This window comes from Anolis carolinensis, chromosome 1, assembly GCF_035594765.1.
Source record: "Anolis carolinensis isolate JA03-04 chromosome 1, rAnoCar3.1.pri, whole genome shotgun sequence".
In the NCBI taxonomy this organism is placed as follows: domain Eukaryota; kingdom Metazoa; phylum Chordata; class Lepidosauria; order Squamata; family Dactyloidae; genus Anolis; species Anolis carolinensis.
In genome coordinates, this window is record NC_085841.1 from 9,433,308 (window position 1) to 9,460,757 (window position 27,450).

Below are 27,450 nucleotides of genomic sequence, written 5' to 3' on the forward strand. Positions count from 1 at the left end.
GCTGACACGCATGTCATAGGTTCACCATCATGGTCCTAGTTCATTGAATGAGAAAGAAATAGGTTACCTGACAGGTTACCAGTGTATCATAAATGACTGTCATTAGGCATGCTATTAATGTCTGCGGATAGTTGCAAGGCTGCCAATAACTTGTCTGAATTTACAAAACCAATATACAAACATCATAAATATTACTAGAAGAAAGCATTAAGTCTGATCTTTCTGTCTGAAAGCTGATTCTGGAATCATCTGATAGCATTTTATTTGTAGGAGGTGTCAGGCATGCACAGGGTCTAGAAAGGTATCTTATATTTTGGAGTGCCTTTACCTACCTTGAGGTGTACCCTGCTATGGATTGAGCAACTAATAAGAATTGGCTTCTTTGTTTATGACTAAAACAAAGCAGTTTAAAGCCAAAACATGACCCCTTTCCAAAATGGAAATTAGTTAGCATATTGTTTTGTCAAGGGATTGTGGTTGTTTTGGTCAAGTTTTCTTGGCTGACTTCATAGCCCTGAACACCATCTATAATGAAAGACGGATTTTAAATTACCACTTTGGCTCATTTATCACACAGATTGCCTCCATTCCTACAATCACAGAAACCACCTTTACCTGTTTCATCATCACTGTAGCTGGACAGCAGCTTCCATATGAGGTAGGGTCCTCCAAGAACGACAGCAAAGAACAGGAAAATGGGCCACAATTTTGCAGAGTGGGCTGCTCTTTCTTCAGGACTGACACAGGCCACCGTCCCTTCATTGAGAAAAACAAAGTGCTCTTCCAACAGGCACCAGCCCATCCCTCTGCAAGGCCAGAAATACAGCTTAATGGTATAACATTAGAAAACGTTGCTCCTACGCCATCAACTCTGCTGGACTGACCACGTCGTCCGAATGCCCGATCACCGTCTCCCAAAGCAGTTCCTCTACTCCCAACTCAAGAATGGAAAACAAAACATTGGTGGACAGGAAAAGATATTTTAAGATGGGCTTAAGTAAAGGTAAAGGTTTCCCCTGACGTTAAGTCCAGTCATGTCTGACTCTGGGGGTTGGTGCTCATCTCCATTTCTAAGCCGAAGAGCCGGCGTTGTCCATAGACACCTCCAAGGTCATGTGGTCAACATGACTGCATGGAGCACCGTTACCTTCCCACCGGAGCGGTACCTATTGATCTACTCACACTGGCATGTTTTCGAACTGCTAGGTTGGGAGGAGCCGGAGCTAACAGAGGCCACTCACGCCACTCCTGGAATTTGAACCTGGGATCTTTCGGTCTCCAGCTCAGTGCTTTAACGCACTTTGCCACCAGGGCTCCAAGATGGGCTTAAAGCTAACCTCAAAAACTGTGGCATAGACACTGAGAACTGGGAAGCCCTGGCCCTTGAGTAAGTGGAGGTCAGCTGTGACCAGCAGTGTTGTGGAATTTGAAGAGGCACGAATAGGGGTCAAAACGTGCCAAGAGGAAGGCACGTCAAGCCAACCCTGACTGGAACCGCCTTCGATCTGGAAACAGTGCAATCATCTAAAGCAGGCATGGGCAAACTTTGGCTCTCCAGGTGTTTTGGACTGCAACTCCCACAATTCCTAACAGCTGAAGTCCAAAACATCTGGAGGGCCAAAGTTTGCCCATGCCTGATCTAAAGAGAGCAGAATAGTAAGGGATAAAATACATCAAAAAGTGATAGTTCTTTGATTTTTGTTGTCTGTTAGTTTAGTTTGTGTGTATATCTAGGTATGTGTGTGTATTTTTTTACGTATTTGTGTTTCGATTTAGTTTTGTAGTTTGTTGTAGTAGTTAGAACGTAGTATTCTAGATTATTATTATTATTATTTGTTTTTTTTACTGTTTTTACTGTTTTTAATTAATATTAATATTTCAGTATCTTTGGCCAATATACAAGTATTCACACACTGATATTTTTAAAAGTGCATTTTCTCCTAGTTTCTGCTCCATATTAAATCAAAGAGATGATGGGAATTCCAGGGGCTGCTTACACTGTGATGTTGCACTCATGTTAGGAATCCGGAAGGAAGTGTTGTGTTGCAGCAAAGAGAACAAGGCAATAGTAGGAGTCGCAACTTGTTTCAAAAGCCTCCTTGCCCTAGAAACTAATCTACTATGCAAGAGTGTTGTTAAAAATAAGTCACAATTATCTAATATCCTGCTGTGTAAGGGAGGGGGGCAGGAAATCAAGATGATAACATCTTTAATTTCCCATAGCAGATTATAAAGATTTTAAATATCCTGATGCCTTCCAAACTTGTCTGATCTTGGAAGACACACAAGGTCATGAATGGTTAGCGCTCCTAAGGTAATGCCCATTTGAGCCTTCAAGTCACCTCTCAATTTGACATTGTTTAGTCATGTCCGACTCTGGGGGGTTGGTATTCATCTCAATTTCTAAGCCAAAGAGCCGGCATTGTCTGTAGACACCTCCAAGGTCGTGTAGCTGGCATGAATGCATGGAGCTTTGTTACTTTCCTGCCAGAGCAGTACCTATTGATCTACTCACATTTGCATGTTTGTAAATTGCTAGGTTGGCAGAAGCTAGGTTGGCAGGAGCTCATCCCATTCCCTGGATTCGAACCGCTGGCCTTTCGGTCGGCAAGTTCAGCAGCTCAGCGGTTTAACCCGCTGTGCCATCAGGGACTCCTCAACTTATGGTAACCTCATGAATTTCATCGAGATTTCTTAGGAAGGAATTTTCTCAAAGACAGGTTTTGCTAATTCCTCCCTGTGAAATATAGTACTCATTAAGCACCTGGTATTTATTTATTATTTATTACAATATTTATATCCTGCCCTTCTCACCCAATAGTGGACTCAGGGTATCCATGATATCCCCATGATATCCATTGGTAAACTCCTATCCAGGTATTAACCAGGACTAGCCCTGCTTAGCTTCCAATATCAGACGGGAATTGGTGACTTTAGAGTATTTACGCTCAATGAATACTGGTTTCTGGGTTTTTTTCTGTGTCAGGAGCAACTTGAGAAACTGCAAGTCACATCTGGTGTGAGAGAATTGGCCGTCTGCAAGGACGTTTCCCAGGGGACGCCCGGATGTTTGATGTTTCTACCATCCTTGTGGGAGGCTTCTCTCATGTCCACGTATGGGAGCTGGAGCTGACAGAGGGAGCTCACCTGCTCTTCCCGGTTTCGAACCTCCAAATCGGTCAGCAGTCCTGTCGGCACAAGGGTTTAAGGCTTCAAGGCCTGGCTTCTTCTTGCCTGGGAGAATCTTTTTTTGGGAGGTGTTAGCTGTCCCTGATTGTTTACTGTCTGGATTTCTCCTGTTTTCAGAGTGTTGTTCTTTATTTATTGTCCTGATTTTAGAGGTTTGTTTTTTTTAATACTGGGGGCTATCTGGGTTATCTAAGTCCACACTGCCCTATATCCCTGTTCAATGTTTGGTGCTAAATTTGCAAATATAGTAATTCCTACATAACATTACCATGTATTGAACTGCTTTTTCTGATGATTTGTTGTAAAGCATGATGTTTTGCTGCTTAATTTGTAAACTCATAACCTAATTTGATGTTTAATAGGCTTTTCCTTAATCCCTCCTTATTATCCAAGATATTCACTTATCCAAGCTTCTGCCGGCCCGTTTAGCTTGGATAAGTAAGGCTCTTCTGTAATTCCTACATAACATTACCATGTATTGAACTGCTTTTTCTGTTGATTTGTTGTAAAACATGATGTTTTGGTGCTTAATTTGTAAAATCGTAATGTAATTTGATGTTTGATAGGCTTTCCCTTACTCCCTCCTTATTATCCAACATTTTTGCTTATCCAATGCTTTTATTTTTCAGTGATTGGTTTGGGCGGGGCGCCAAAATTCTGTTCGCCTAGGGCCGGCTCTCCACAAGGGTTTAACCCATTGCGCCACTGGGAGATCAATGAATACTGGTGGTCTAGGATATATTTCAGAGGATGGCAATGGCAAACCACTTCTGAGTATTCCTTAAGAAAAAACCCATAAAATGTATGGGATTGCCATATGCACCAGGTATTTCCTGACTGTACAAGAGGTATATTCTAGCAGCTCTGTGACTGAGAGAAGGATGTTTGTGGCATAAGCTATTGGTTGGTTGACTATGTTTTATTATTTTTATGCTTGTTTTTATATGTTTACATGTTTTAAATGCATTTGATATCGTATTTTATGCTGTATTTGGGTTTGGTCCCCATGTGAGCCGCCCGAGTCCCTTCAGGGAGATGGGGCGGGATACAAAAATAAAGATTATACTAGCTGTTCCCGGCCACGCGTTGCTGTGGCGAAGTATGGTGTTATGGGAAATAAAGTATTGAGGAATTGATGGTAGTTAAGGTAAAGGGTAAAGGTTTTCCCCTGACATTAAGTCCATTATAAATGGGTTATATAGCTGCGTGGAAGAGCCTTGAGTCATGTAATCCAGTTAAAATCTGATAATCTGTATTTTATAGGCAGTGTGGAAGAGGCCTGAGGCCTAACTCTGCCTGTCCCCTGGGCTGAGTGGGTTGCTAGGAGACCAAGTGGGCAGAGATTAGCCTTCTAACTGGCAGCAATTGGATAAAAACAATTATTCCTCTCCCTCTAATTAGGACTTTATTTTTCTTTTCTTTTTGTTGTATGAACGTAGAGGCATGGATGAGGGGTTGTGCTGCCAAGTTTAGTGTTTCTGGGATGTGTAGTTTTGTCGTTTTGTCCTAGGCCGAAATTTCATTAGCCTTTTATATATATAGATGTGTGTGTGTGTGTATTATAAGCTTCCATAGACTCAGTCTATGTCATCAGGTGCACCTGCTCCAACAATAAACCCATCCCCGATTACTAACCGCAACATCGAAGTGGTAATTCCCATTGATTGGGATAGTGATGCTAAAAAAATAGCATCCGGGTGTCATCTTGCTAGAGTTCAGATAATTTCCTGTAGCAAATCCATCACAGAACAATAGATGGGGAAATATACAGCCCATATCAAGCGTGGGCAAAGGGCAGCCCTGCAGAGGTAGGAGTCATTCTGGTATAAAGATACAAGCCATAAAGTAGCAACAAAGGATTAAAGCAAACAAACATATTTTTCCAATACCAAGGCGTTGGCTTAGCTCAGGCATGGGCAAACTTGGGCCTTCCAGGTGTTTTGGACTCCAACTCCCACCATTCCTAACAGCCTCAGGCCCCTTCCTTTCTCCCCTCAGCCGCTTAAGCTTTGTTTTCCCAGCCACAAAATGAATTCAAATAAAACTTCAGCCAAACCCCGGACTCAAGACAGAGATTGCAATGCCGTTCGGAGATCTTCTGATCCCATGGGGACACAATGAATTATTGTGGGTGGGAGAATGTTTTGTGAGCTGAAGATCAACATTTCTAATATACCATGTAATACAGTTGGCCAGCATTGCCAGGCCTAGGAAACACTGGATTTTTACTATCAATGCCGCACATCCCTTCTGTCCTTGTGATCTCCGAGAGAGGGAGGATCCTGAGTGACAATCTGCTAACACGTCAGTGAGCTCTCTTGCCACCACTGGAGTTAAACAAAGCACCCAGCCCTGTGGTTTTTTTCCATGGCATTAAGGGATTTTCCCTGAACACAGTAGGACTGTCAAGTTTCCAAGTAGCAACCATTCATTTCAACATGGTCTAGGCAATTTGAGCAGGTGCATGGGCCAATTTTCACCATCTTGGAGGACCACTCCCTTTCCATTTTTGGCTAAAAGTTGTAACCGGAAGTCTCCACCACCAGTCACTGCTATTTCTCAGGGAGCTTTCAAAATGTGGGTGGTGTTTAAAAGATAAAGCCTGCTTCCTGGAGACTTCCAAGGATGGCAATCGATCACTTGTGGATAAAAATATCTGGAAAACTTTGGTCTCAACCATATGGAGCCCACACTCTGCCCATTAATGGAAGGGGAATCACTGTAACCTGCTGTGACCAATTTTAATAACTTTATTGAGTTGTTTGGTTAGAGAAAAAAATACACAGTGACAGGACTTCCTTCATGCCACATCCATGAAAGCATAGACTCCTTTCTATTTGCTCAGTTGAGGATGCAGACAAACTTCCTGTTGGCACGCTGCCTACTAGGTGCCTGCTTAACCTTTTTAGTTTGAGAAATCACTCTCGGTGGGACTAAAGCTGGTATGGGCCAACTTCGGCCCTCCAGGTGTTTTGGACTTCAACTCCCACAATTCCTAACATGCCTTGGCTAACCTGCGCTGAGCTGTGGCACAGGCTGGTGAGCAGCCTGCTGCAATAAACCACTCTGACCATGAGGTCATGAGTTCGAGGCCAGCCCGTGGCGGGGTGAGCACCCATCAATTAAAAAATAAAAAATAGCCCCTGCTCATTGCTGACCTAGCAACCCAAAAGATAGTTGCATCTATCAAGTAGGAAATAAGGTACCACTTGTAAAGTGGGGAGGCAAATTTAACTAATTTACGATGTTGGAATGACGAAGAGCCGTCACATCACATGAAGCAGCTGCTCCCCCCTGTGGCCAGAATCGAACATCCCCTCAGGAGAAGGTTAAATTGCCTCTGTGTCTGTCTCTGTCTCTGTCTTGGTTCTATGTGTATATGGGCATTGAATGTTTGCCCTATATGTATATAATGTGATCCGCCCTGAGTCCCCTTCGGGGTGAGAAGGGCGGAATATAAATACTGTAAATAAATAACTAAATAAATAAATAAATAAATACTGTAGGAATAACTAAGGCCTATCTGAAGGAGGATTTGATACCGATGGTATTGTAAGGCTATTGTACAGTGCACTGAATGTCATCATTAGCTTTCTTGGGACTCAGTAATTACCAGTTGGTCTCTAGGATTCCCACTCTTGTGCAAGGCGATGGGGCATGTGCTTTGGAAAGTGAGACTGACCTGAATTTGGAAGTGTTTGAAAAGGACCATGTGGATACAACCCTATTAAATTCTCCCGGACCACAAGAATAGAGAGAATCAAGAGTGTATTCTTGCTTAATGCTGTTCTTTCTTATCAATCTGGAGCCATCTTTACTTCAACCAGAGTGTGTTAAAGTTACTTAATTCCTAATACTTTCCACCTGGAAATGGATGTCCTCACTGCAAAATCCAGAATAGGTAACTTATGGACCCACCACGAAGACTTTGCTTCTGTCACTTCAAACAGCACATCAGGTAGGTAAAATAAGCAAGCAGTTTATGGTAAAATATATGTAAGCAAAGCAATAAAAAGTAGTAAGGTAAAGGTAAAGGTTTCCCCTGACGTTAAGTCCAGTCATGTCTGACTCTGGGGGTTGGTGCTCATCTCCATTTCTAAGCCGAAGAGCCGGCATTGTCTGTAGACACCTCCAAGGTCATGGGGCCAGCATGACTGCATGGAGCGCCGTTACCTTCCTGCCAGAGCGGTACCTATTGATCTACTCACATTGGCATGTTTTCGAACTGCTAGGTTGGCAGGAGCTGGAGCAACAGTGGACGCTCACTCCGCTCCTAGGATTTGAACCTGGGACCTTTCGGTCTGCAAGTTCAGCAGCTCAGCGCTTTAACACACTTCGCCACCGTTATAAATCCAAAATCCAAAATAGTCCAGAACCTTTAGCACAGTGTTTCTCAACCTGGGGGTTGGGACCCCTGGGGGGGGGGGGTCGTGAGGGAGTGTCAAAGACTATAAGAAAATACACATTTCTGATGGTCTTAGGAATCCCTTTGGCAGAGAAGACTAAAGATCTCTCCGCCCGTTCTCTTCCTTTTCGGAAACAGATGGAAAATCCTCCCACCAAAAGCCCTTCTCCTACTGTGATTGGCTGGCCTCTCAGCTAAGGGGAGTGCTGTTTCTGAGACTCCAAGCAGGGAGAGGAGAGGGTTGTTGTGTGTTTTCTGGGCTGTATGACAACCTCACAACCTCTGAGGATGCCTGCCATAGTTGTGGCCGAAACGTTAGGAGAGAATGCTTCTGGAACATGGTCATACAGCCCGGAAAACACACAACAACCTTATGATTCTGGCCATGAAATCCTTCGACAACACAGGGAGGGGAGAGCATGGGTTCTCGGCACATGGCAAGTGTGATGCACATGCGCAGACAAGGGAAAGCATGTGAAGTTGGAGGGAGTCCCTTCGAGACAAGGGAGAAAGCATCTGCATGATGTGGGACTGAGAGTGGCCCAGCAGTATCAGGAGGAGGAGCAGCAGCAGACACTTAGGTCATTGTTTGAGTCCACAGTGCTCTCTGAATGTAGGTGATCTATAATTTGGTGGTCAATGCCTACCAAATCCTTCCAGTATTTTCTGTTGGCCATGGGAGTTCTGTGTGCCAAGTTTGGTTCAATTCCATTGTTGGTGGAGTTCAGAATGCTCTTTGATTGTAGGTGAACTATAAATTCCAGCAACTACAACTCCCAAATGACAAAATCAACCCCTCAATCCCACTAATATTCAAATTTGGACTTATTGGGTATTTGTGCCAAATTGGGTCCAGTAAATGAAAATACATCCTGCATATCAGATATTTACATTACGATTCATGAGAGTAGCAAAACTAATTATGAAGTAGCAATAAAAATAATTTTATGGTTGGAGGTCACCACAACATGAGGAACTGCATTACGGGGTCACGTCATTAGGAAGGTTGAGAACCACTGCTTTAGCAGGAAAACAGGCCCATTAGTACATAGGAAACTAGGTAGCAAGGCACATGAAAATAAGAGACCAAACTGCAGGAACTCCCAGGCAAAAACTTAAATCTTGGCAATAGCTCGATACATGAAACATGGAACCAGCATGAAAGAAAGACATTGACTCGACTGAAATATGAGTCTCCCATGAATCAATATAAACCCTTTCCAAGAGCCAAAACGGACAGGAAAGCATTCTTTCTCACTCTTCCCCTAGATAATGGGTTGCTATTTTCCCTTTGTTGTAAACGAGCAGAACGTCTGAGATTCTGAAAGTCTTGTCTCTCTTTATTAAAAGTCTGCTTTCTGTTCAAGGTTTTGCTATCCTCTCCCTCTGCACCTGGCATAGCAAGCTCAGTGTCACTTTCAGGCTGCTGCTCTGAGAAAATCGGTGAAAGGTATTTCCTAGAAATATGACCTTGCTCAGGCTCTTGCTCAGCCCTCAGCCCTCTCTTCTGAACAACTCTGGCCTGAGCCCATCATCAGGACCATCATCCCCATTGCCATTATGCATATCAACATGAACATCATTCCCATCATGACCATCATCCTGATCATGTGATGTCTCATGGGCCTCAGAGTTCTGACCCTAGCGCCATCATGGATAATGATGATGACAACATGGGCTTTTTGCCGTCTCAGCAGGAGACGGAGTCATTCCAGATGCCTGTTGTTGACAATTATTGCCAAGAGCCCATTAAAATGGACCTTGAACAAGCTTTTCCCAGTGCCTCTTCCCCCTTCGCGAGAAAAGAGTCCTATGCTGCGAGTCGGGGTCAAAAAGAACAAACAAGGAAAAGCACCAGATTAGTAGCCAGACAGAACGTTAATTAGCTAAGTTTCTCTTGGGAATTTGCAGGGAGGAACGCAGCTGGAGGAAGATGTGTTTCGCTTCTCTTTCCCTTGGGAAAGGAAGCTCTGGACACCTGCTCTGCAGGAAGATTGAACTTCTTTAAAAGTTCCCCGCACCGAGGAATCCGTGCGGAGTCAACAGATCAGCTTCAGGACTAACTTCGGTTCCAGCCTAGTGTGGACTGCGTTTTAAGTCTGCAACTCCAGTTTCCTTGCCTTGCCTTGCCAAGTTTTCATGAACTATCTCGTCGTGTTTCCAGCCTTGGATCTTGTCTCAAGTATCTAGCCTTGTCTCCAGTTCTTGCTTTGGACTTACTTTGAACTTTAGAAATACTTTGGACGTTTCCCCACTCTACTGCTTGGAAGTAGAGTGTGTTTCGGTTTTGGGATTACAACTTTGAACTCTAATATTAAATACTGGACAATATATTTCTGGACTATATTTGACCTTCCCTGAAAGGTCTATTGCTGGACTACATTTTCTACTTGTTTTTATTCTACTATAATATTTCCTTAATAAAGATATTAGATTGTATTTGGCCTCTGTGTGTTTGTTCTTAGTGCTCCGCTGCCAGGGCGTGACAGATCATCATTCCCATCATGAGCATCAGACACAATCACAGGCTGAACTGGCTGAGATACAAAGGCTTCTGGAAGACAATCATACTTGGCTTCTGCCAGCTTCTGCCAACCTAGCAATTTGAAAACATGCAAATGTAAATAGATCAATAGGTACTGCTCCGGTGGGAAGGTAACGGCGCTCCATGCAGTCATGCTGGCTACATTGTGATGACCCATGGGCCTTGTAGTCCTGCTCAGGACATTGTAATTCCTGATGAAGATGAAAACTTGGGTTTTTTACCTTCCCAGTCTGAACTGGATTCCTCTCAGCCAGATCTTTCCCAGGCAGATCTGGGAACCTTGCACCTGCAAGAAAGTTGTCTCCCAGAAGTATGTCAAACAAGCCCAGAGCCTACTTCTCCCGTGTTCTTGCGCCGGGAGTTTTGTAAACAACAGAGAAGTTTGGAATCAGCTTCGCGCAGGAGTGCGAGGATTGCAGCTAAGAATGTGGCCAATTAAGACTGCTTCTCGTGAGAATCTTTGGGGAGTCTCACATCTGGTCTCAGAGTTTAGCTTTCGGTTCTGATTCCCAGAGAACTGCTTCGGCGGGAAAGTTAGACTCTATTTAGGTGTTTTACCCGCGTAGTAACTTCGCGGAGTCAATTCGTCAGCCGACGGAGCGAGTTGTGTCTGGACAGCGCGCTCCGATTCAAGCCTCGCTCCTGCTCAAGCCTTGTCTTGCTATCCAGCCTTCGCCTTGCTTCCCAGCCTTTGTTTATCTACGGACTTTGCCTTGTTTCCCAGGATCAATCCTTGCCTTGTTCCACGGATTTTATCAAGTTATTCCACGGACCTTGTTCTTGTTCTTAGTTACCTTGTTCCACGTTCAAGCCTTGTTTCAAGTATCAAGTTATTTCCTAGCCTCGCTCAAGTTTCATGGACTAAAGGACCTTTGTCATCTCCCCTCACTTTGCTTGGCAAAGTGAGTGTTTCGGTTATTGGATTACAACTTTGGACCTTAATATTTCTTATTGGACATTGCTTTTTTGGACTAATTCTGACCTTTCCTGAAAGGTCTAATTCTGGACTATTTCCTACACTTGTTTTTATTAACTTTATATATTCCTACAATAAAGATATTAGATAGATTCTGGCCTCTGTGTATGGTTATTGGTGCTCTGCAGCCTGGGTCGTGACAGTTTGACTCCGCCACCCTAAGCACCAATTAACCTCGGCCAGAATGTCTACCGGAGTCGTACCTGGGCCGAGCGGCCAGCCGATTACCTACACCATCGACAAGGAAGAGGTGGACCGAATCCGTGATAAGCTCAATGCACAGGATGGAGAAATAAGGGGTTTGAAGGAACGCGGAGTTCGTCTTCCGGCCATGGCGTTGCCAACCAAGTTTACTGGAGAAGCTTCTAAGGTTCATGTCTTCCGTCGCCAATGTCAAGCTTATCTAGAGGCCCGTGCTGCCGAGTTTCCCCAAGAAGACATCAAAGTGGCATGGGTTTACAGTCTTCTAGACGGGCCAGCGGCCAGCTGGGCGACGGCACTGTTCGACCAAGCCTCTCCACACCTAAGATCAGCGCAACACTTCTTGGACCACCTCAAGGAGACTTGGGGAATCGAGGACAATTTGGAGGCAGCCGGTCACAAACTCCGTCGCCTTTTCCAAGGAGACAGACCTATGTCTCAGTATATAGCCGAGTTCCGAGTGCTGGCCCACAACACCGGCTGGAACGATGTAGCCCTCAGGGGACAATTCCGGGAGGGTCTCAACATTGAAATGCTGGAAGAAATCTCCAAGGTGGATCCTCCCCAGACCCTCGAGGCACTCATTGATCAATGTTTACGGGCTGAAGTCATGATTGCCAACAGGAAACAGTGGGTTCGAGGCCAGGGCAGAAGAGCCGGGGCAAAACCCCCCGCTCCCGCCAGCGTTCAGCCACGTCCGGTGTGGAGACCCCCACCGCCAACCCCATACCCCAGAGGAGGCGAGGAGGTGCCGATGCAGTTGGGCAATGTGCGTCCCAGACTAGATGCCGCCGAGAAGGCCCGTCGTCAACGCTTAAACCTCTGCTGGTACTGCGGGAACGGGGGCCACTTCGCCAGAGAGTGCCCAGCCAAAGGGAAGCCTGCCGCCCGTCTTGCGGCGGCGTCCTCCACGGAGACGAAGGCGTCTGAGCCGACTGGCACACAGCCGGCGGGGGAAGCCAACGACCGGGTGTAGAGAGGCTCGCCAACCCGGTCAAAAAATCCATCCAAGAGCCGCCAACCGGGGTCCTGTTCCTTCTCGTGGTCACATTATGGTCAGCAAAAAGGGGACCCGTCATGATCCACGCCATGATAGACTCTGGAGCTACCAACAATTTCATCGATAGAGAGTATGCCGACTCTCTGGGATTACAATATCATGATTTCAAGAATGCCCGTGTGGTGCAAGCCATAGACGGCCGTCCCCTCAAGACGGGCCCCGTAAGTCAGTGGTCGGAACCCACCAGGATGTGGATAAGGGAACATATGGAAGAGATTTCCTTCTATGTTACCGAGGTCCCCCATTTCCCTGTGATTTTGGGAATTCCATGGCTGACTCTCCACGACCCTAACATCTCCTGGTCCAACAGAGAACTGCAGTTTGCTTCACCGTACTGCCAAAACCATTGCCTCGTAGCCAAGGTATGCCATGCCACAGACACCGAGCCCATCATCACCTTGCCAAAGAAGTACTCCGAGTATTGGGATGTATTCAATGAGAAAGAAGCCGAAAAATTACCCCCACATAGACCTTATGACTGTGCCATTGACTTGGTGGAGGGGGCCCCGATCCCGCGAGGGCATCTCTACTCCCTGACTGAACCAGAGCAAGAAGCTCTCAGGGAATTCCTAGAGACAAACCTTCGCAAGGGATTCATCAGACCCTCTCAATCCCCAGCCGCCTCCCCAGTGATGTTTGTGAAGAAGAAGTCAGGGGAACTACGCTTGGTGGTGGACTACAGAACATTGAACAATATCACCAAGCGGAACAGCTATCCCCTGCCCTTAATCTCGGATCTACTGGATCGGCTTCGAGGAGCCAAGGTTTACACCAAGCTGGATCTTCGGGGGGCTTACAACTTAGTTCGCATCAGGGAAGGGGACGAGTGGAAGACCGCCTTCCAGACCAAATTCGGATTATTTGAGTCCCGAGTTATGAATTTCGGTTTATGCGGAGCCCCCGCAACGTTCCAGCATTTTGTCAATGACATTTTTCAGGACTATCTAGACAGGTTCTTGATAATCTACCTGGACGATTTTTTGGTGTTTTCCAGATCACAATCAGAACATGAGAACCACGTCAAAATGGTGTTACAACGATTGCGGGATCATGGACTTTATGCCAAGCTGGAAAAATGCGCCTTTGATCTACAAGAGGTAGATTTCCTTGGTTACCGCATCTCGCCTCTAGGGCTTTCCATGGATCCAGCCAAAGTTTCAGCAGTATTGGAATGGCGGGCGCCAACTAACAAGAAAGAGGTGCAGCGTTTCTTGGGGTTCGCGAACTATTACCGCAAGTTCATTCCAGATTTTGCCCGCTGGTCCGACCCCATCACTAGCTGCATCCGTGGAAAGCAGCCTTTCCGCTGGACTGATCAAGCAGAGAAAGGGTTCCAGCAACTAAAGAAACTATTCACCTCCCAGCCAATTCTACAGCACCCAAATCCTGGAACCCCTTTTGTGGTGCAAGCGGACGCCTCTGATGTGGCAATTGGGGCTGTACTCTTACAACCGGTGGGAGATCACCTCCACCCCTGTGCCTTTTATTCTCGTCAACTAACCACACCAGAGAGGAATTACACCATTTGGGAAAAAGAACTACTGGCCATAAAGGCAGCCTTTGAAACTTGGAGACATTGGCTAGAAGGGGCCAAATTTCCCATTGAAGTCCACACTGATCATCGTAATCTAGAACATCTAAGAACTGCCCGCAAACTAAATCAGAGGCAGCAACGTTGGGCTTTATTCTTTGAACGTTTCAACTTCCAGATCCATTATGTGACCCCAGCCCAAACCAAGCAAGCAGACGCCCTGTCACGTAAACCGGAATACGCTGCAGGACGCAAGGAGACCTTTGAATCCCAACTGCTACAACCTGAGAACTTTGCCACGCTCACGGTGGGGAACACCAAATCCATTCCCATTGGTTCAACTTCCCCTACTCCAGGACCCATCTGTGCTCAAGAAATCAGGGCTAGTCAGCAAGCAGATGCCTGGGCGCAGGACCAACTTCGCCAAGGTCTGCATTTTCCCTTTTCGCTTAAAGATGGGCTGCTCTGCTATAGAAATCATGTTTATATCCCACCCGGACCGGGCAGGGAAAAAGCGCTTCGTCTGTGTCATGACTGCAAACCAGCAGGACACTTCGGACTATTTAAAACTATGCATTTGATCCTAAGGGATTTTTGGTGGCCCAAGATCCGCAAGGATGTGGAAAAATATGTCAACACCTGCCCAGTATGCCAGCGCTCCAAGATACGAAGGGAGAAGCCCTCAGGGCTTTTACACCCCCTTCCTACCCCATCTCGCCCATGGGAAATAATTTCCGCGGATTTCATCACTGACCTACCACCTTCCTGTGGATTCACCACGATCTTAGTGGTGGTGGACCTTTTCACCAAGTTAGCCCATTTCATTCCCTGCGAAGGCCTCCCCACGGCCAAGGAAACTGCGGATCTATTTCTTCAACATGTTTTCAGACTACATGGATTGCCCAAGAGTTTAGTCACAGACCGTGGATCTCAATTCACCTCTCGTTTTTGGAAGGCACTACAAAAACTATTGGGCATAGACTCTCGCTTATCTTCAGCTCATCATCCCCAAACAGATGGGCAAACGGAGCGCACCAATGCCACTTTGGAGCAGTATCTTCGCTGTTATGTAAACTATCAACAGGACAATTGGGCTTCTCTGTTACCACTGTCTGAGTTTGCCTACAACAATGGAGTTCAAGCTTCTACAAAAGAAACGCCGTTCTTTGCAAACTACGGCTTCCATCCACGTTTCTTCCCCCCTGTCATTGAAACTTCAGAAGTTCCCGCAGCAGAGGATTGGCTGCAGGAACTCACAGCGGTGCAACAACTTTTGCTCCAGCAACTGGACCAAGCCAAGGAGGACTATAAACGCCACGCTGACAAACATCGCCAGTCGGGCCCCGAAATCAAGGTAGGAGATCGGGTTTTCCTGTCCACTCGCTTTCTGCCCTCCCACCGCCCTTGCCGGAAGTTAGATGCCCGTTTCATTGGTCCCTATCCAGTGGTGGCGCAATTAAACCCCGTGACTTTCAAACTCCAACTTCCGCGTTCAATGCGCATTCACCCAGTGTTTCACCGTTCCCTGCTCCTTCCGGCGGATGGTGTGCGACCTGATACAGACCAACCGGCCCCCCCTCCTGTTTTGATGAATGGGGAGGAGGAGTTCGAGGTTGAGGACATTTTGGATTCTCGCTTTCACCGCCGCCGCCTACAATATCTCATTGACTGGGTGGGTTTTGGCCCTGAGGAACGCTCTTGGGAAGACGCCTCCACAGTCCATGCTCCTGATCTAACCCGTCGCTTTCATCAGACCTATCCCACCAAACCACGACCTCGCGCCTCGGGGAGAGGGCCCCAGTTTGGGAGGGGCCTTGAGGAGGGGGATAGTGTGATGACCCATGGGCCTTGTAGTCCTGCTCAGGACATTGTAATTCCTGATGAAGATGAAAACTTGGGTTTTTTACCTTCCCAGTCTGAACTGGATTCCTCTCAGCCAGATCTTTCCCAGGCAGATCTGGGAACCTTGCACCTGCAAGAAAGTTGTCTCCCAGAAGTATGTCAAACAAGCCCAGAGCCTACTTCTCCCGTGTTCTTGCGCCGGGAGTTTTGTAAACAACAGAGAAGTTTGGAATCAGCTTCGCGCAGGAGTGCGAGGATTGCAGCTAAGAATGTGGCCAATTAAGACTGCTTCTCGTGAGAATCTTTGGGGAGTCTCACATCTGGTCTCAGAGTTTAGCTTTCGGTTCTGATTCCCAGAGAACTGCTTCGGCGGGAAAGTTAGACTCTATTTAGGTGTTTTACCCGCGTAGTAACTTCGCGGAGTCAATTCGTCAGCCGACGGAGCGAGTTGTGTCTGGACAGCGCGCTCCGATTCAAGCCTCGCTCCTGCTCAAGCCTTGTCTTGCTATCCAGCCTTCGCCTTGCTTCCCAGCCTTTGTTTATCTACGGACTTTGCCTTGTTTCCCAGGATCAATCCTTGCCTTGTTCCACGGATTTTATCAAGTTATTCCACGGACCTTGTTCTTGTTCTTAGTTACCTTGTTCCACGTTCAAGCCTTGTTTCAAGTATCAAGTTATTTCCTAGCCTCGCTCAAGTTTCATGGACTAAAGGACCTTTGTCATCTCCCCTCACTTTGCTTGGCAAAGTGAGTGTTTCGGTTATTGGATTACAACTTTGGACCTTAATATTTCTTATTGGACATTGCTTTTTTGGACTAATTCTGACCTTTCCTGAAAGGTCTAATTCTGGACTATTTCCTACACTTGTTTTTATTAACTTTATATATTCCTACAATAAAGATATTAGATAGATTCTGGCCTCTGTGTATGGTTATTGGTGCTCTGCAGCCTGGGTCGTGACATACATGACCTTGGAGGCATTTACGGACAATGGCGGCTGTCTGGCTTAGAAATGGAGATGTCAGGGGAAATCCTTTACCTTTGCTATGACAATTGTTACTATATAACATGAAGCTTATATTTGCAATAAAATTATAATAGCAACAAAAACAAAATCAGAAAAATACAACCTTGATTTTAGTATTTAGTTTTTAATATATATACATTTACAGTTGGAAATTTTGCAAAGTTCTTTCATAGTTGCCCTTTGGAGTCCTAAACTTCAGATTTCTTGAATGTAATTCCCATTTTTTGCAGTAAATCTTGAACCAATTGAGCCAAGGAATATCAGAGTATAGACAAAATGGCTAAAATTATTGATGAAGAATGCACAATTTAGGAGGTGCGACAGCAGTTTGATCTCCCTTAGTCATCCTTGGAAGGTCAAGATTTCACTGCTTTCTCTCTTCCCACTGAATGAAAGGAATAACAAGTATTTTTCCACTTTACAGTTTGCAGCGAAGACAAAAGAGAAAAAATGGGAGGAGGTATGAAACTGAGATACCTGGAAAGGAGCTGAAAAATGGGATGACAGAAGTTTATCTGGATTTTCCATGGTTGGCATGAACCTTGGATTAGTCTTCCACCTGAGAACTAATTTCCCAGCTTGGACTATGACTACTCAGGATCACAGTTCTGCATTCGAAGACATCTTCTGTGTGGACCAGCTGGGGGTCTGGTGAGGAGGGCCTGGCCTGAGCCGTGGGCTCCTTGTGGTGCCTCCTCCTTTTGGATGCAGATGGGGCAACGGACGAAGGACGTTCTCTTTTGGGGGAAGGTGGTTTCCGGTGGGGAGCCCCAGGGCCCTGCTTGTTGGGAGGTGTCTTCCTTCTGCTATCTGTGCAGGCTTTCTTCAGGCAGGACACCAGCCATTCCAGGAGTTTGGGGAGCTTCTTGTGGGGCTCTTGCTGGGCTGGACCTGCCTTTGAGGGTGCTGACTTTTTAGAGAGTTGTCTTTTGGATGGTTTTGTGGGTGATTTCGGGGATGGTCTCTCAGCGGCTCTAACTCTCCGGGTCTCAGGAGAAGACCCCTGCTTTCTCCGATGAGCTCTCTCTGCAGATGGGGAAGGTAACTTCTCTCGACTTCGAGGTTGGTGTGATCTTTCCTTGTCCTTTCTGTGCTCATCTCTCGTTCGGTAGGAGGTTCTTTCAGCTTTTGGACTTCCTGGGCTTTGACTCTTCTTCTCTTGTTTGGAGGGGCCTGGTCTCCTCATCTCTGTGTCTGAATGCACTACGAAGACATCTGACCCATCAGCCAGTCCCCACTTGTCAGCTTCAGTCCTCTTGATCCTCAGGGCCATGTGGGGCTCGCCACTGCACATGCTCAGCGAGGAGCAGACCAAGAGAGAAGGGTTGTTCTGCAAATCAGGGTGAGAGCAAAATGGGGTGCAATGGCCGCACTGCAGACAAACAGGGTACACCAAGTAGGATGGCCTTTGCTCCTCGTCCAATGCTTTGCCCCACATCTGCAAGTCCTGCATGACTTTATTCGTATCCATGGTATTAGACAAGGAAGGAACAGGTGACTTCTCCTTGGGGCTAGTAACTTTGGGGAGCTCCTCGCTCATCCCTTGCGATATGTCCTCTGGGAGGATGATGGCCATGGTAGCTGGGGACTTAGATTTTCTGCCTTTGTCTTTACCTTTGCCTTTGCTCTTGCCTTTCCCCTTGCTGGCAGAATGCAAGGGGGAAGCAGTTGATCTTGCTCTGCTCTTGGAGCCAGATGGAGGTGTGTGTGATCTCCCTTTTAAGCTTGGGACCTGCGGTGATGGCAGTGCATCCTTCTTCTGGAGGTGGCTTTCAATCCATTTATCTTCCTTGTGGTATAGCAAACTGATGTTAGTCATTTCTTGTGAGTGAGTAGAGCTGGTCTGGGTGACTGGATCCCTGGGAAGAGCAGCAGGGCTCTGCCTGGCCACAGGATCAGACTTCAGTGGGGATCCTCTTGGTTGCTTCTTGGGCTCCTTTTGGCACACATTCAGTTCAATGTGGAGACAGGAGCGGGACCTCTTGCAAGTTTCCTGGAGGCCTATGCCAACCTGGTCTGGCTTGAAACTTTGACCCTGAGGGATGCTTGCCTGGGCCTTAGCATCTGTGCCACTGGTCCGCAGTGGGCGTGTCATTCCTTTTTCCTGGAGAATCGTCTGGAGAATCCGCTCAAGCTCCACTTTCTCTTTAGTGGATTCCAAGGAGGGACAGGAGTAAAGTGTCTGTTGGAGGTCTTTTATGCCTGGACATGGCAGTGAACCCTGAGCAATGCCAGTCCGTTTCTTGGCCTTTGGACTAGGTGCCATCTGCACTGGCGTTACGTCTGTCTGCGGAACATTTTTTTGGACGTCCCATTCAAGCAATATCTCCTCCATGGTATGTGTGATTTGAGGGTGGGAAGAAGGCTTCTGCAGAAGATTTTGGGGTCGCACATCACCTTTGTGCTCGTAACCCCTAACAGTGACAACCGGGGTCTTGGCTTTTGGGTTAGAGGCTCGCTGTAATGGTGTAACAGCTGTTTCCTCATGATTCTTGAGGACATTCCAATTGAGCAATATCTGTTCTTCACTGAGTTCGTTCTCAATGTGCTTCGTTTGAGGATGGGAGGAGGGCTGCTGCCAGCCTTGGACATGTCCCTGAACAATGGGAGCCTGGGTCTTGACTTTTGGGCCTGAGATCCATTGCAGTGGTGTCACATCTGTCTCCTCATGCTTCTTAAGAATGTTCCAGTTGAGCAATGTCTGCTCCTTGCAGAGTTCATTCTCAATGTGTTTCATTTGAGGCTGGGAGGAGGGCTGCTGCCAGCTCTGGACATCTCCTTGAGCAATGGTAGCCTGGGTCTTGCCTTTTGGGCCTGAGATCCACTGCAATGGTGTCACATCTGTCTCCTTGTGCTTCTCTAGGACATTCCAATTGACCAATGTCTGCTGCTCGCAGAGTTCATTCTCAATGTGTTTCCCCTGAGGATGGGAGGAGAACTGCTGCCAGCCCTGGACATCTCCTTGAGCAATGGTAGCCTGGGTCTTGACTTTTGGGCTAGAGACCCATTGCAATGGTGTCACATCTGTCTCCTTGTGCTTCTCTAGGACATTCCAATTGACCAATGTCTGCTGCTCGCTGAGTTCATTCTCAATGTGTTTCCCCTGAGGATGGGAGGAGGATTGCTGCCAGCCCTGGACATCTCCATGAGCAATGGTAGCCTGGGTCTTGACTTTTGGGCTAGAGACCCATTGCAATGGAGTCACATCTGTCTCCTTGTGCTTCTTGAGGACATTCCAATTGACCAATGTCTGCTGCTCGCTGAGTTCATTCTCAATGTGTTTCCCCTGAGGATGAGAGGAGGACTGCTGCCAGCCCTGGGCATCTCCTTGAGCAATGGTAGCCTGGGTCTTGACTTTTGGGCTAGAGACCCATTGCAATGGTGTCACATCTGTCTCCTTGTGCTTCTTGAGGACATTCCAATTGACCAATGTCTGCTGCTCACTGAGTTCATTCTCAATGTGTTTCCCCTGAGGATGGGAGGAGGATTGCTGCCAGCCCTGGACATCTCCATGAGCAATGGTAGCCTGGGTCTTGACTTTTGGGCTAGAGACCCATTGCAATGGTGTCACATCTGTCTCCTTGTGCTTCTTGAGGACATTCCAATTGACCAATGTCTGCTGCTCGCTGAGTTCATTCTCAATGTGTTTCCCCTGAGGATGGGAGGAGGACTGCTGCCAGCCCTGGACATTTTCCTGAGTAATGGCAGCCTGGGTCTTTGCTTTTGGGCTAGAGACCCATTGCAATGGAGTCACATCTGTCTCCTCGGGCATCTTGAAGACATTCCAGTTTAGAAATGTCTGCTCCTTGCTTTGCTCATTCTTGGTGTGTTGTATCTGAGGATGGGAGCAGGGCTGCTGCCAGCCCTGAGCAATGGTAGCCTGGGTCTTGACTTTTGGGCTGGTGGCCCACTGCAATTGCCCCACTTCCTTCTCTGGGTATTTCTTGAGGATGTGATGTTCGATTATCACCGGTTCCTCCACTGTTTCTTTGGGGAGATGTGTGGAGGGCTTGTGATGATGATGCTGAAGTCCCAGTCCAGCCTGGTGTAACTGCCCACCCAGATCATTATGAGTGTTAATAACCAAGGGCTTGGCTTCTGGGCTAGGGTATTGCAGTAATGATGGTATATCTTTCTGCTGATGTTTTTTGTGGGTCTTCCACTCAACCATCACCTGTTCCTCCACAAATTCCTTGGGTGGAAGAGAGGGAGGCCTCTGGTGAAGTGGTTGCCACCTCAACCCACTCTCATGAAGCTCTTTATAAAGAGTATGTTTCTGAGTGATAGTGGGGCTGGAGGACTTGTATGACAGAGGTGCATATTTGCCCTGATGCTTCTTTTGTATATGCATCTCCAGCAGCTCCTGCTCCTCATGGCCCAGAAAATGAATGGTGCTCCCAGGGTGTCCTTTCCTCTTATGATTGGTGTGCAAGGAGGGAGTTGGGGCAATGGATCTGGTCTTGGACTGCAACATAGCTATATCCTGGTGTATGATGGTAGTGATGGCAGCCTTGGACTTGACTTTGGGGTGAGGAACTGACTGTGATGGGGACACATCTGTCTTTTGATGTTTCTTAGAGATGTTCCAATCAATCATCACTTGTTCCTCTGCAAATTCCTTGGGGAAATGAGGGGGAGATTTCTGATGAAGCTGTTGAGTTCCCATTGCACTTTGGAATGGCTGCCCACCCAGTGCTTCTCTATGAATGACAGTAGCCTGGGACTTGGCTTGTGTGACAAAGGGCCGGTGGGGTGGCATTGCATGGATCTCCTGATGTTTCTTGTTGATATGCATCTCCTTGAGAGTGTGATGGGGGACTTTCTGGTAAAGCTGTTGAATTTCCATTGCACTCTGGCTTGACTGCCCACCCAGTGCTTCTCTATGAATGACAGTAGCTTGGGACTTGGCTTGTGTGACAGAGGGTTGGTGAGGTGGCATTGTATGGATCTCCCGATGTTTCTTGTTGATATGCATCTCCAGCAACTCTAGCTCGTTCGAACCCAGAAAATGCACCTTGCTTCCATGCCCCTGAGTGTAGGCAGGGCTGCTTTTGGTTGCAGGGCGCCAGGGAGGGGTGGTGGGGGTCAAATCCCTCATGGAGTCTGTCTGAACTGGGGAGGCCAGTGATCCAGAAGATTGCCTGCTATGGGAAGCATCTGGTGATGACTCAACCCAATTGCAGGAGGAGATGTCAGATGATAAGGAGATGTTCAGTGCAGGACGTGGGATTGCACCATCTCTTTCTGAAGAACCATCCCAGCTACAAAGTGAGATGACCGAATTCATTGAACTGCTGGACACCAAGAGGGAGGATTGATTGTCTCTTCCATGTGGCTCATCCCAGTTGTCAAGGATGGAATCCAGGGAGAGTATGATGCTGCGCATGCTGGGGGAGGATTGAAGGGGGGAAGACAAAAAAATAGGTCAGAACCACGGCCTGTTCCCCCCCCCCCCCCCCCATCCCCGGTTTGGTAAGAGTTAAAACACCATGCTTATTCCTCCAAGATTGGTGAATTAGAAGTCAGAACCTGGGTGTTGCAGAAAGGTGAGGTAGGATAGACGGTGCTGGTGTGGAGAAGGTGACTATTTACTACTTACCTGTTATGATATGCAGCTCAGGTCTTCTTTGAGGACGTGGAAAGAGGCTGAAAAACAAGAAACGGAAAATCTCATAAACTCGGCTTGTGGAATCCAAGAAAGCCAGTATGTTAACTACATTCCCAGCAATAAAGGAACTTTCTGCTCACCAGTCTGTGTCTTCTGGATGCTGATAGATCTAGTCCTGTGGCAGCAAACCTGTCACACAATAGGGAAAAAAAATCAGAAGGCGGCATTGATTCAATAGAGAGGAAATGGAGGAGACACGCTAAAGACAAAGGAATGTGATTCTAGGGTGCATCAATAGGTGTCAAGTGTCTAGATCAGGGGTCCCCAAACTAAGGCCCGGGGGCCAGATGCGGCCCTCCAAGGTCATTTACCTGGCCCCCGCCCTCAGTTTTATAATATAATGTGTAATATATACATAATATATACATATAATATTGATAATAATATTATAATGTAATACAATATAACACTAATAATAATACCATCTAATAATATTAATTATATATTATATATTACATATTACTAATAATATTACAGTATAGTGATATAGTTCAACATAGTAATATATAATGCTAATATTGTGCTATGCTAATAATATAATATATTGTATGTACATATAATTTGTAAGCCACTCATATCCCCTTTGGGGTGAGAAGGGTGTGATACAAATATAGTAAATAAATGTAGTAAATAAATAAATAATAAATAAATAAATTTTAGACTTCGGCTCGCCCAAAGTCTGAAATGACTTGAAGGCACACAACAACTACAACAATCCTAATTAACTTGATTATCTCATTGGCCAGAAGCAGGACCACACTTCCCATTGAAATCCTGATAAATGTATAATTGTTTTTATTTTTATTTTTGTTTTTATTTTTAAATATTGTATTGTTCTTTCATTGTTCTTGTTGTTGTTGTTGTTGTTGTTTTTGCACTACAAATAAGACATGTGCAGTGTTCATTGGAATTTGTTTGTATTTTTTTTCAAATGATAATTCGGTCCCTCAACAGTCTGAAGGATTGTGGACTGACCCTCTGCTTAAAAAGTTTCGGGATCCCTGGTCTAGATTGAGGGAAGTCAAAGTCCTGTTCTATTCTGCTATGGTCAGACCTCACCTGTAATGTACCTGTGGCCAGTTTGGGATGCCATCGTTCAAAAAGGATATTGATAAGCTAGAAGGTGTCCAGAGAAGCACAACCAAAATGATCCTAAGTTTGGAAGCCAGGCCCTATGAGGAATGGCTTAGGGAGCTGGGTATATTTAACTTTGCTAAGAGAAGGTTGAGAGGGGACATGATATCCGTGTTTAAATACTGGAAAGGAGGGCACGTTGAGGCGGGAGCAAGATTGTTTCCTGCTGCTCTGTAGACTAGGGACCTCATCACATTAAGGTCTGAATCCATGGGGCAGCAGATGCATTCACCATGCAGCGTGGTAAATCTATGTGGCAGTGGGGGGAAACGATTGCCCGCCCCCCCCCCCCCCCGCATTGGCCACTGCACCCCTTACCCCATCCCATGGGGGAAAACGTCACCGCCCAGCTTCCTCATGTTCCTCCCTATGGAATACAGGAAGCCTCCTGATACACTGCTTCCTCTACAGAGCCCCGCCAGAAGATGCCTTATGTTGTCTGAGGACTCCGTGGAGGAAGCATCCTGGCAGCATGCTAGGACGTGAAAATTACTCCATGTGGTAAGGTCGTAAGACACAGAGCAATAGATACAAATTGGAGGGTCCTTTTCTGGAGGCTTTTAAGCAGAAGCTGGATGGCCATTTGTTGGGGGTGCTATGATTCTGTGCTCCTGCATGGCAGGGGGTTGAAGTGCATGGCCCTTGGTGTCTCTTCCAATTCTGTGATTCTATGAGGATCACATTTCCTCTCTGTCCCAAATGGCACATTATTCCATTAGGACCCACCCCTATTCTGTTAGTGTGTTTCTGTTGTTTAAGTGAAATGTTATATCAAGTTAAGCTGTTGGGTGTTTGCAACTGTGTGTTTCCGGCAAAGCATTCTAGCAGCACATGGGTTAAGCTTAAGCCAGCTTGATTGATTGCCCACAGGACCAATAGGTCAGGGCTTCCATTTGAACTTTCTGGCCAGACCTCATGAACTCAGGAATGCGGGAGGTGCCAGCTTTGTACTGATGACAGCTGAGCAGAGCAGAGAAGACGAGCCATGTGTGTGGAGAGCTATGGCTATTAGCAACTGTAAATATTTGTATAATAAAGTATTTAGACATGCTGGGATCAGCAGTATATCAACGACTCAGCTGTCGTTTTGGTGGTGCCACTTTGCTGCTGCAGAAAGTGGTCCTTTGGGTGAGCAGATGGAGAGAACTGACTCACCAAATCAGTCATGGTGATGGATGATCGATTCAACTCCCTATCCCAGCATCCAGAATCCCGACATATTCTACCAGACCTCGCCCCGTTTTACTATGCCCCACCCCTTTTCTGTCAACCCCCTCCCCTTTGCTCCTATACATTATCTCAGGAGCTGTCTCTTGGAAGACCAATTCCCTTGCTTATTGGACTTCCTTAAAAGTTGGCGTATTCATATGGACATTTACAGATTGTGCTTTAATTCATTCATTGGGTGTGCTTAACCAGGGGTCCATGTTCCCCTTGGGGGTTGGTGCAAAAATTTCAGAGTATTGAAAAAATTGAAAATGGAAAGAAACCCAAACTTAATATCTTTATTTTCTCTTACCTCTAACTGAAATCCAACATTTCCTTCACTTATGAATCTATGCAATAGATTACAGCAACTTTCGGGGTCAAGCAGGGATTTGAACCATGATCTCCAGAGTTGAAGTCCAGTACTCAAACAACTACATCATGCTGTCTCATAAAGACTGCTAAATACCTCTCACCAAACTACAAGGATGGAACCATGGCAGTCGAAATGGAACCGAAGTGCTATACTTTGGCAGGGTCAATGAAATGTTACTAATTGTTCATTAAGTCTGCTCTCTTACCTGGCAGGGTGAAGTAACCTGAAATGCAGATATAAATGTTAAGAGAATAAGCAGTCGTTCCAAAAACTCCCAAGTCCAGTTGCTCCATATCATTTCCCATCAGGAGGGAGAGAATAAGCCACATTTAGACCCAATGAGCAAGAGCATCTGTGGCAGTCTGAACCCAGGTTGGACTCCCTCTCCTAGAGTCACTCTTGCATCACAAAGGCCAACAAAATGGGTCAATCTGGACATAGGCTGGAGGGATACCAGGTAAGCACCTCTTCATTGTGTTTGAGAGGAGACATAAGGCATCAATCTTAAGATGTCACTCCTGGGCTTGTAACCAAAATATGCATATATAATATGTGGGTATGAATGAGAGGAATGAATGTGAGCTAGTAAATTTTGGAGACACCAGACTGTAGACTAAGGCCTACAGTGACTAACTACCTGCTTGCTGAATTGCAATTAAAAGTTGCTAATAAGACCTGAAATAGTTGACCTGCCTGGTAAACTGTGATAAGAATTGTGACTGATAAGAGAGATGTTTACATCAAGTTAAGGAAATGTTTACAACTGTTAAGAAGGAAGTCAACACAGAGCTGCTTGTGTTTGCTAACACCAATCAAGTGGAATCAACATATGGTCCAGGAAACTGAGATCGAGCCAGGATTTTCCAGGATGGAAGACATCTATCATTCATTTACAACTTTGGAACAACATCAGCAAACTATTACTATATAAGAAACATTATGACAATCCAGAAGGTGTGATAGACAGAGACGCTGTTCACCTGCTATGCTCTGCTCCATTGGGAAGGAGAGAGATAGTGTATGTGTCAGATCTGCTATGGGAAAGCAGGATTCTGGTCACTTGCCTCCTTTTCTCATGGGAAGAGAAAGGAGTGCATTTTTGAGATGTTCGTTTTGGAGTTTTGAAGTTTGGAGTTCTGGAAATATTGATGCGTTGGCAGGCAGCAGTGGAAGCTGGGTCTGGCCTAAGCAGGTTGTTCTGTCATGCGCTGGGCCTGTAACTATTGTCTTTGTATAGGACGTATACTTTATGCCCAGCAGGAAGCCAGGGCACCTCAAAGAGAGGTTCTTGAGGATTTTCCTGAAAAGGATAGTCCTTTGAGTCTTTAATGAGATAACAAAGTCTTTATTGTTGAACAAATAATAAATCTTCAAGGAGTCAAATAACACTTCAAGGTTTCCTTAATAAACTGTTGGCCCTTTCAGTCTTGTCCCCAGGGGACAGGCAATTGGCTTTGGATAACTGTGAAAACCCTCTTATAACCTCTCCCAGGCTGTCTATTATATGGGCCTAGCTGATGCGGGACCCACTACCGATTCCAAATGCGTTTGGGTATCGAGTGGACCTACCAACCAAGGCTTGTAGATGTTTCAGCTGGGGTTCCGTGGATGTTCTCTCTACGGGGTTTCTTTAGAAACTTTAGGGCTGTTTCCCTCAGGAGCTGTGGGGCTGAGAGGCTGTAAGCTCTCAGCCAGAGCCTTTGGGACCTTTTTCCCTGGAAATTCCATTTCTGTTTTCTCTGATGTTCTATATCCCCGGATGTTAGTGAGATATGAAGCTTTTCTACGGGATGAGCTGGTCCACGTCCTATAGCTGAGCTTCCTTAAGTGAGACTGACTTAAAAATGGCTCCTTTCCTCCCAGAGCCCTGAACAAAGGGCGGAACCAAACTTGATGATTGACAGGCGGCCTGTCCTATGTTTGCAAACATTAGCAGCAAGAAAATAAAGTCGGAGCTTCTGGTACAGCCGTATCAGCACACAGGTGTTTCTCCAATGAGGGAGAAAGAATATAGTAATATTTGTATGTATGAAGATAGATGCGTGTACATGTGTGTGAATGCTAAGTGAAAATGTAATCCCCCCCCCTTGTCTGTTTGTTAGCCAATGTAACTGTAGGTTTTTTGTGACTCCAATGTAGTTGCATAGGATCTGTACGTTTAATGTATGTTGTTCTTTGTTGTTCTGTAAAAATTCTGCTATACCTCTCAGACTGAAATAGCAATAAAAAGAACCTGTGCTTGAAAGTTATTGAAAAGTTATTCATAACAGGCTCCTTTACATTCTCTTTC

At 46.1% G+C, this 27,450-nt stretch overlaps 1 protein-coding gene across 1 annotated transcript; it reads right to left on the reverse strand.

The window, feature by feature from the left end:
* Nucleotides 1-16,912: 16,912 nt before the first annotated feature.
* Nucleotides 16,913-25,736, reverse strand: LOC134296109 (uncharacterized). The gene is made up of 4 exons (XM_062970197.1): nucleotides 25,366-25,736; nucleotides 22,525-22,573; nucleotides 22,376-22,422; nucleotides 16,913-22,163 (listed from the first exon to the last, which is right to left on the reverse strand). Exon 4 carries the CDS (start codon nucleotides 22,160-22,162, stop codon nucleotides 17,324-17,326), a length of 4,839 nt encoding a protein of 1,612 aa, XP_062826267.1. The 5' UTR covers nucleotide 22,163; nucleotides 22,376-22,422; nucleotides 22,525-22,573; nucleotides 25,366-25,736; the 3' UTR covers nucleotides 16,913-17,323.
* Between the last annotated feature and the right edge of the window lie 1,714 nt (nucleotides 25,737-27,450).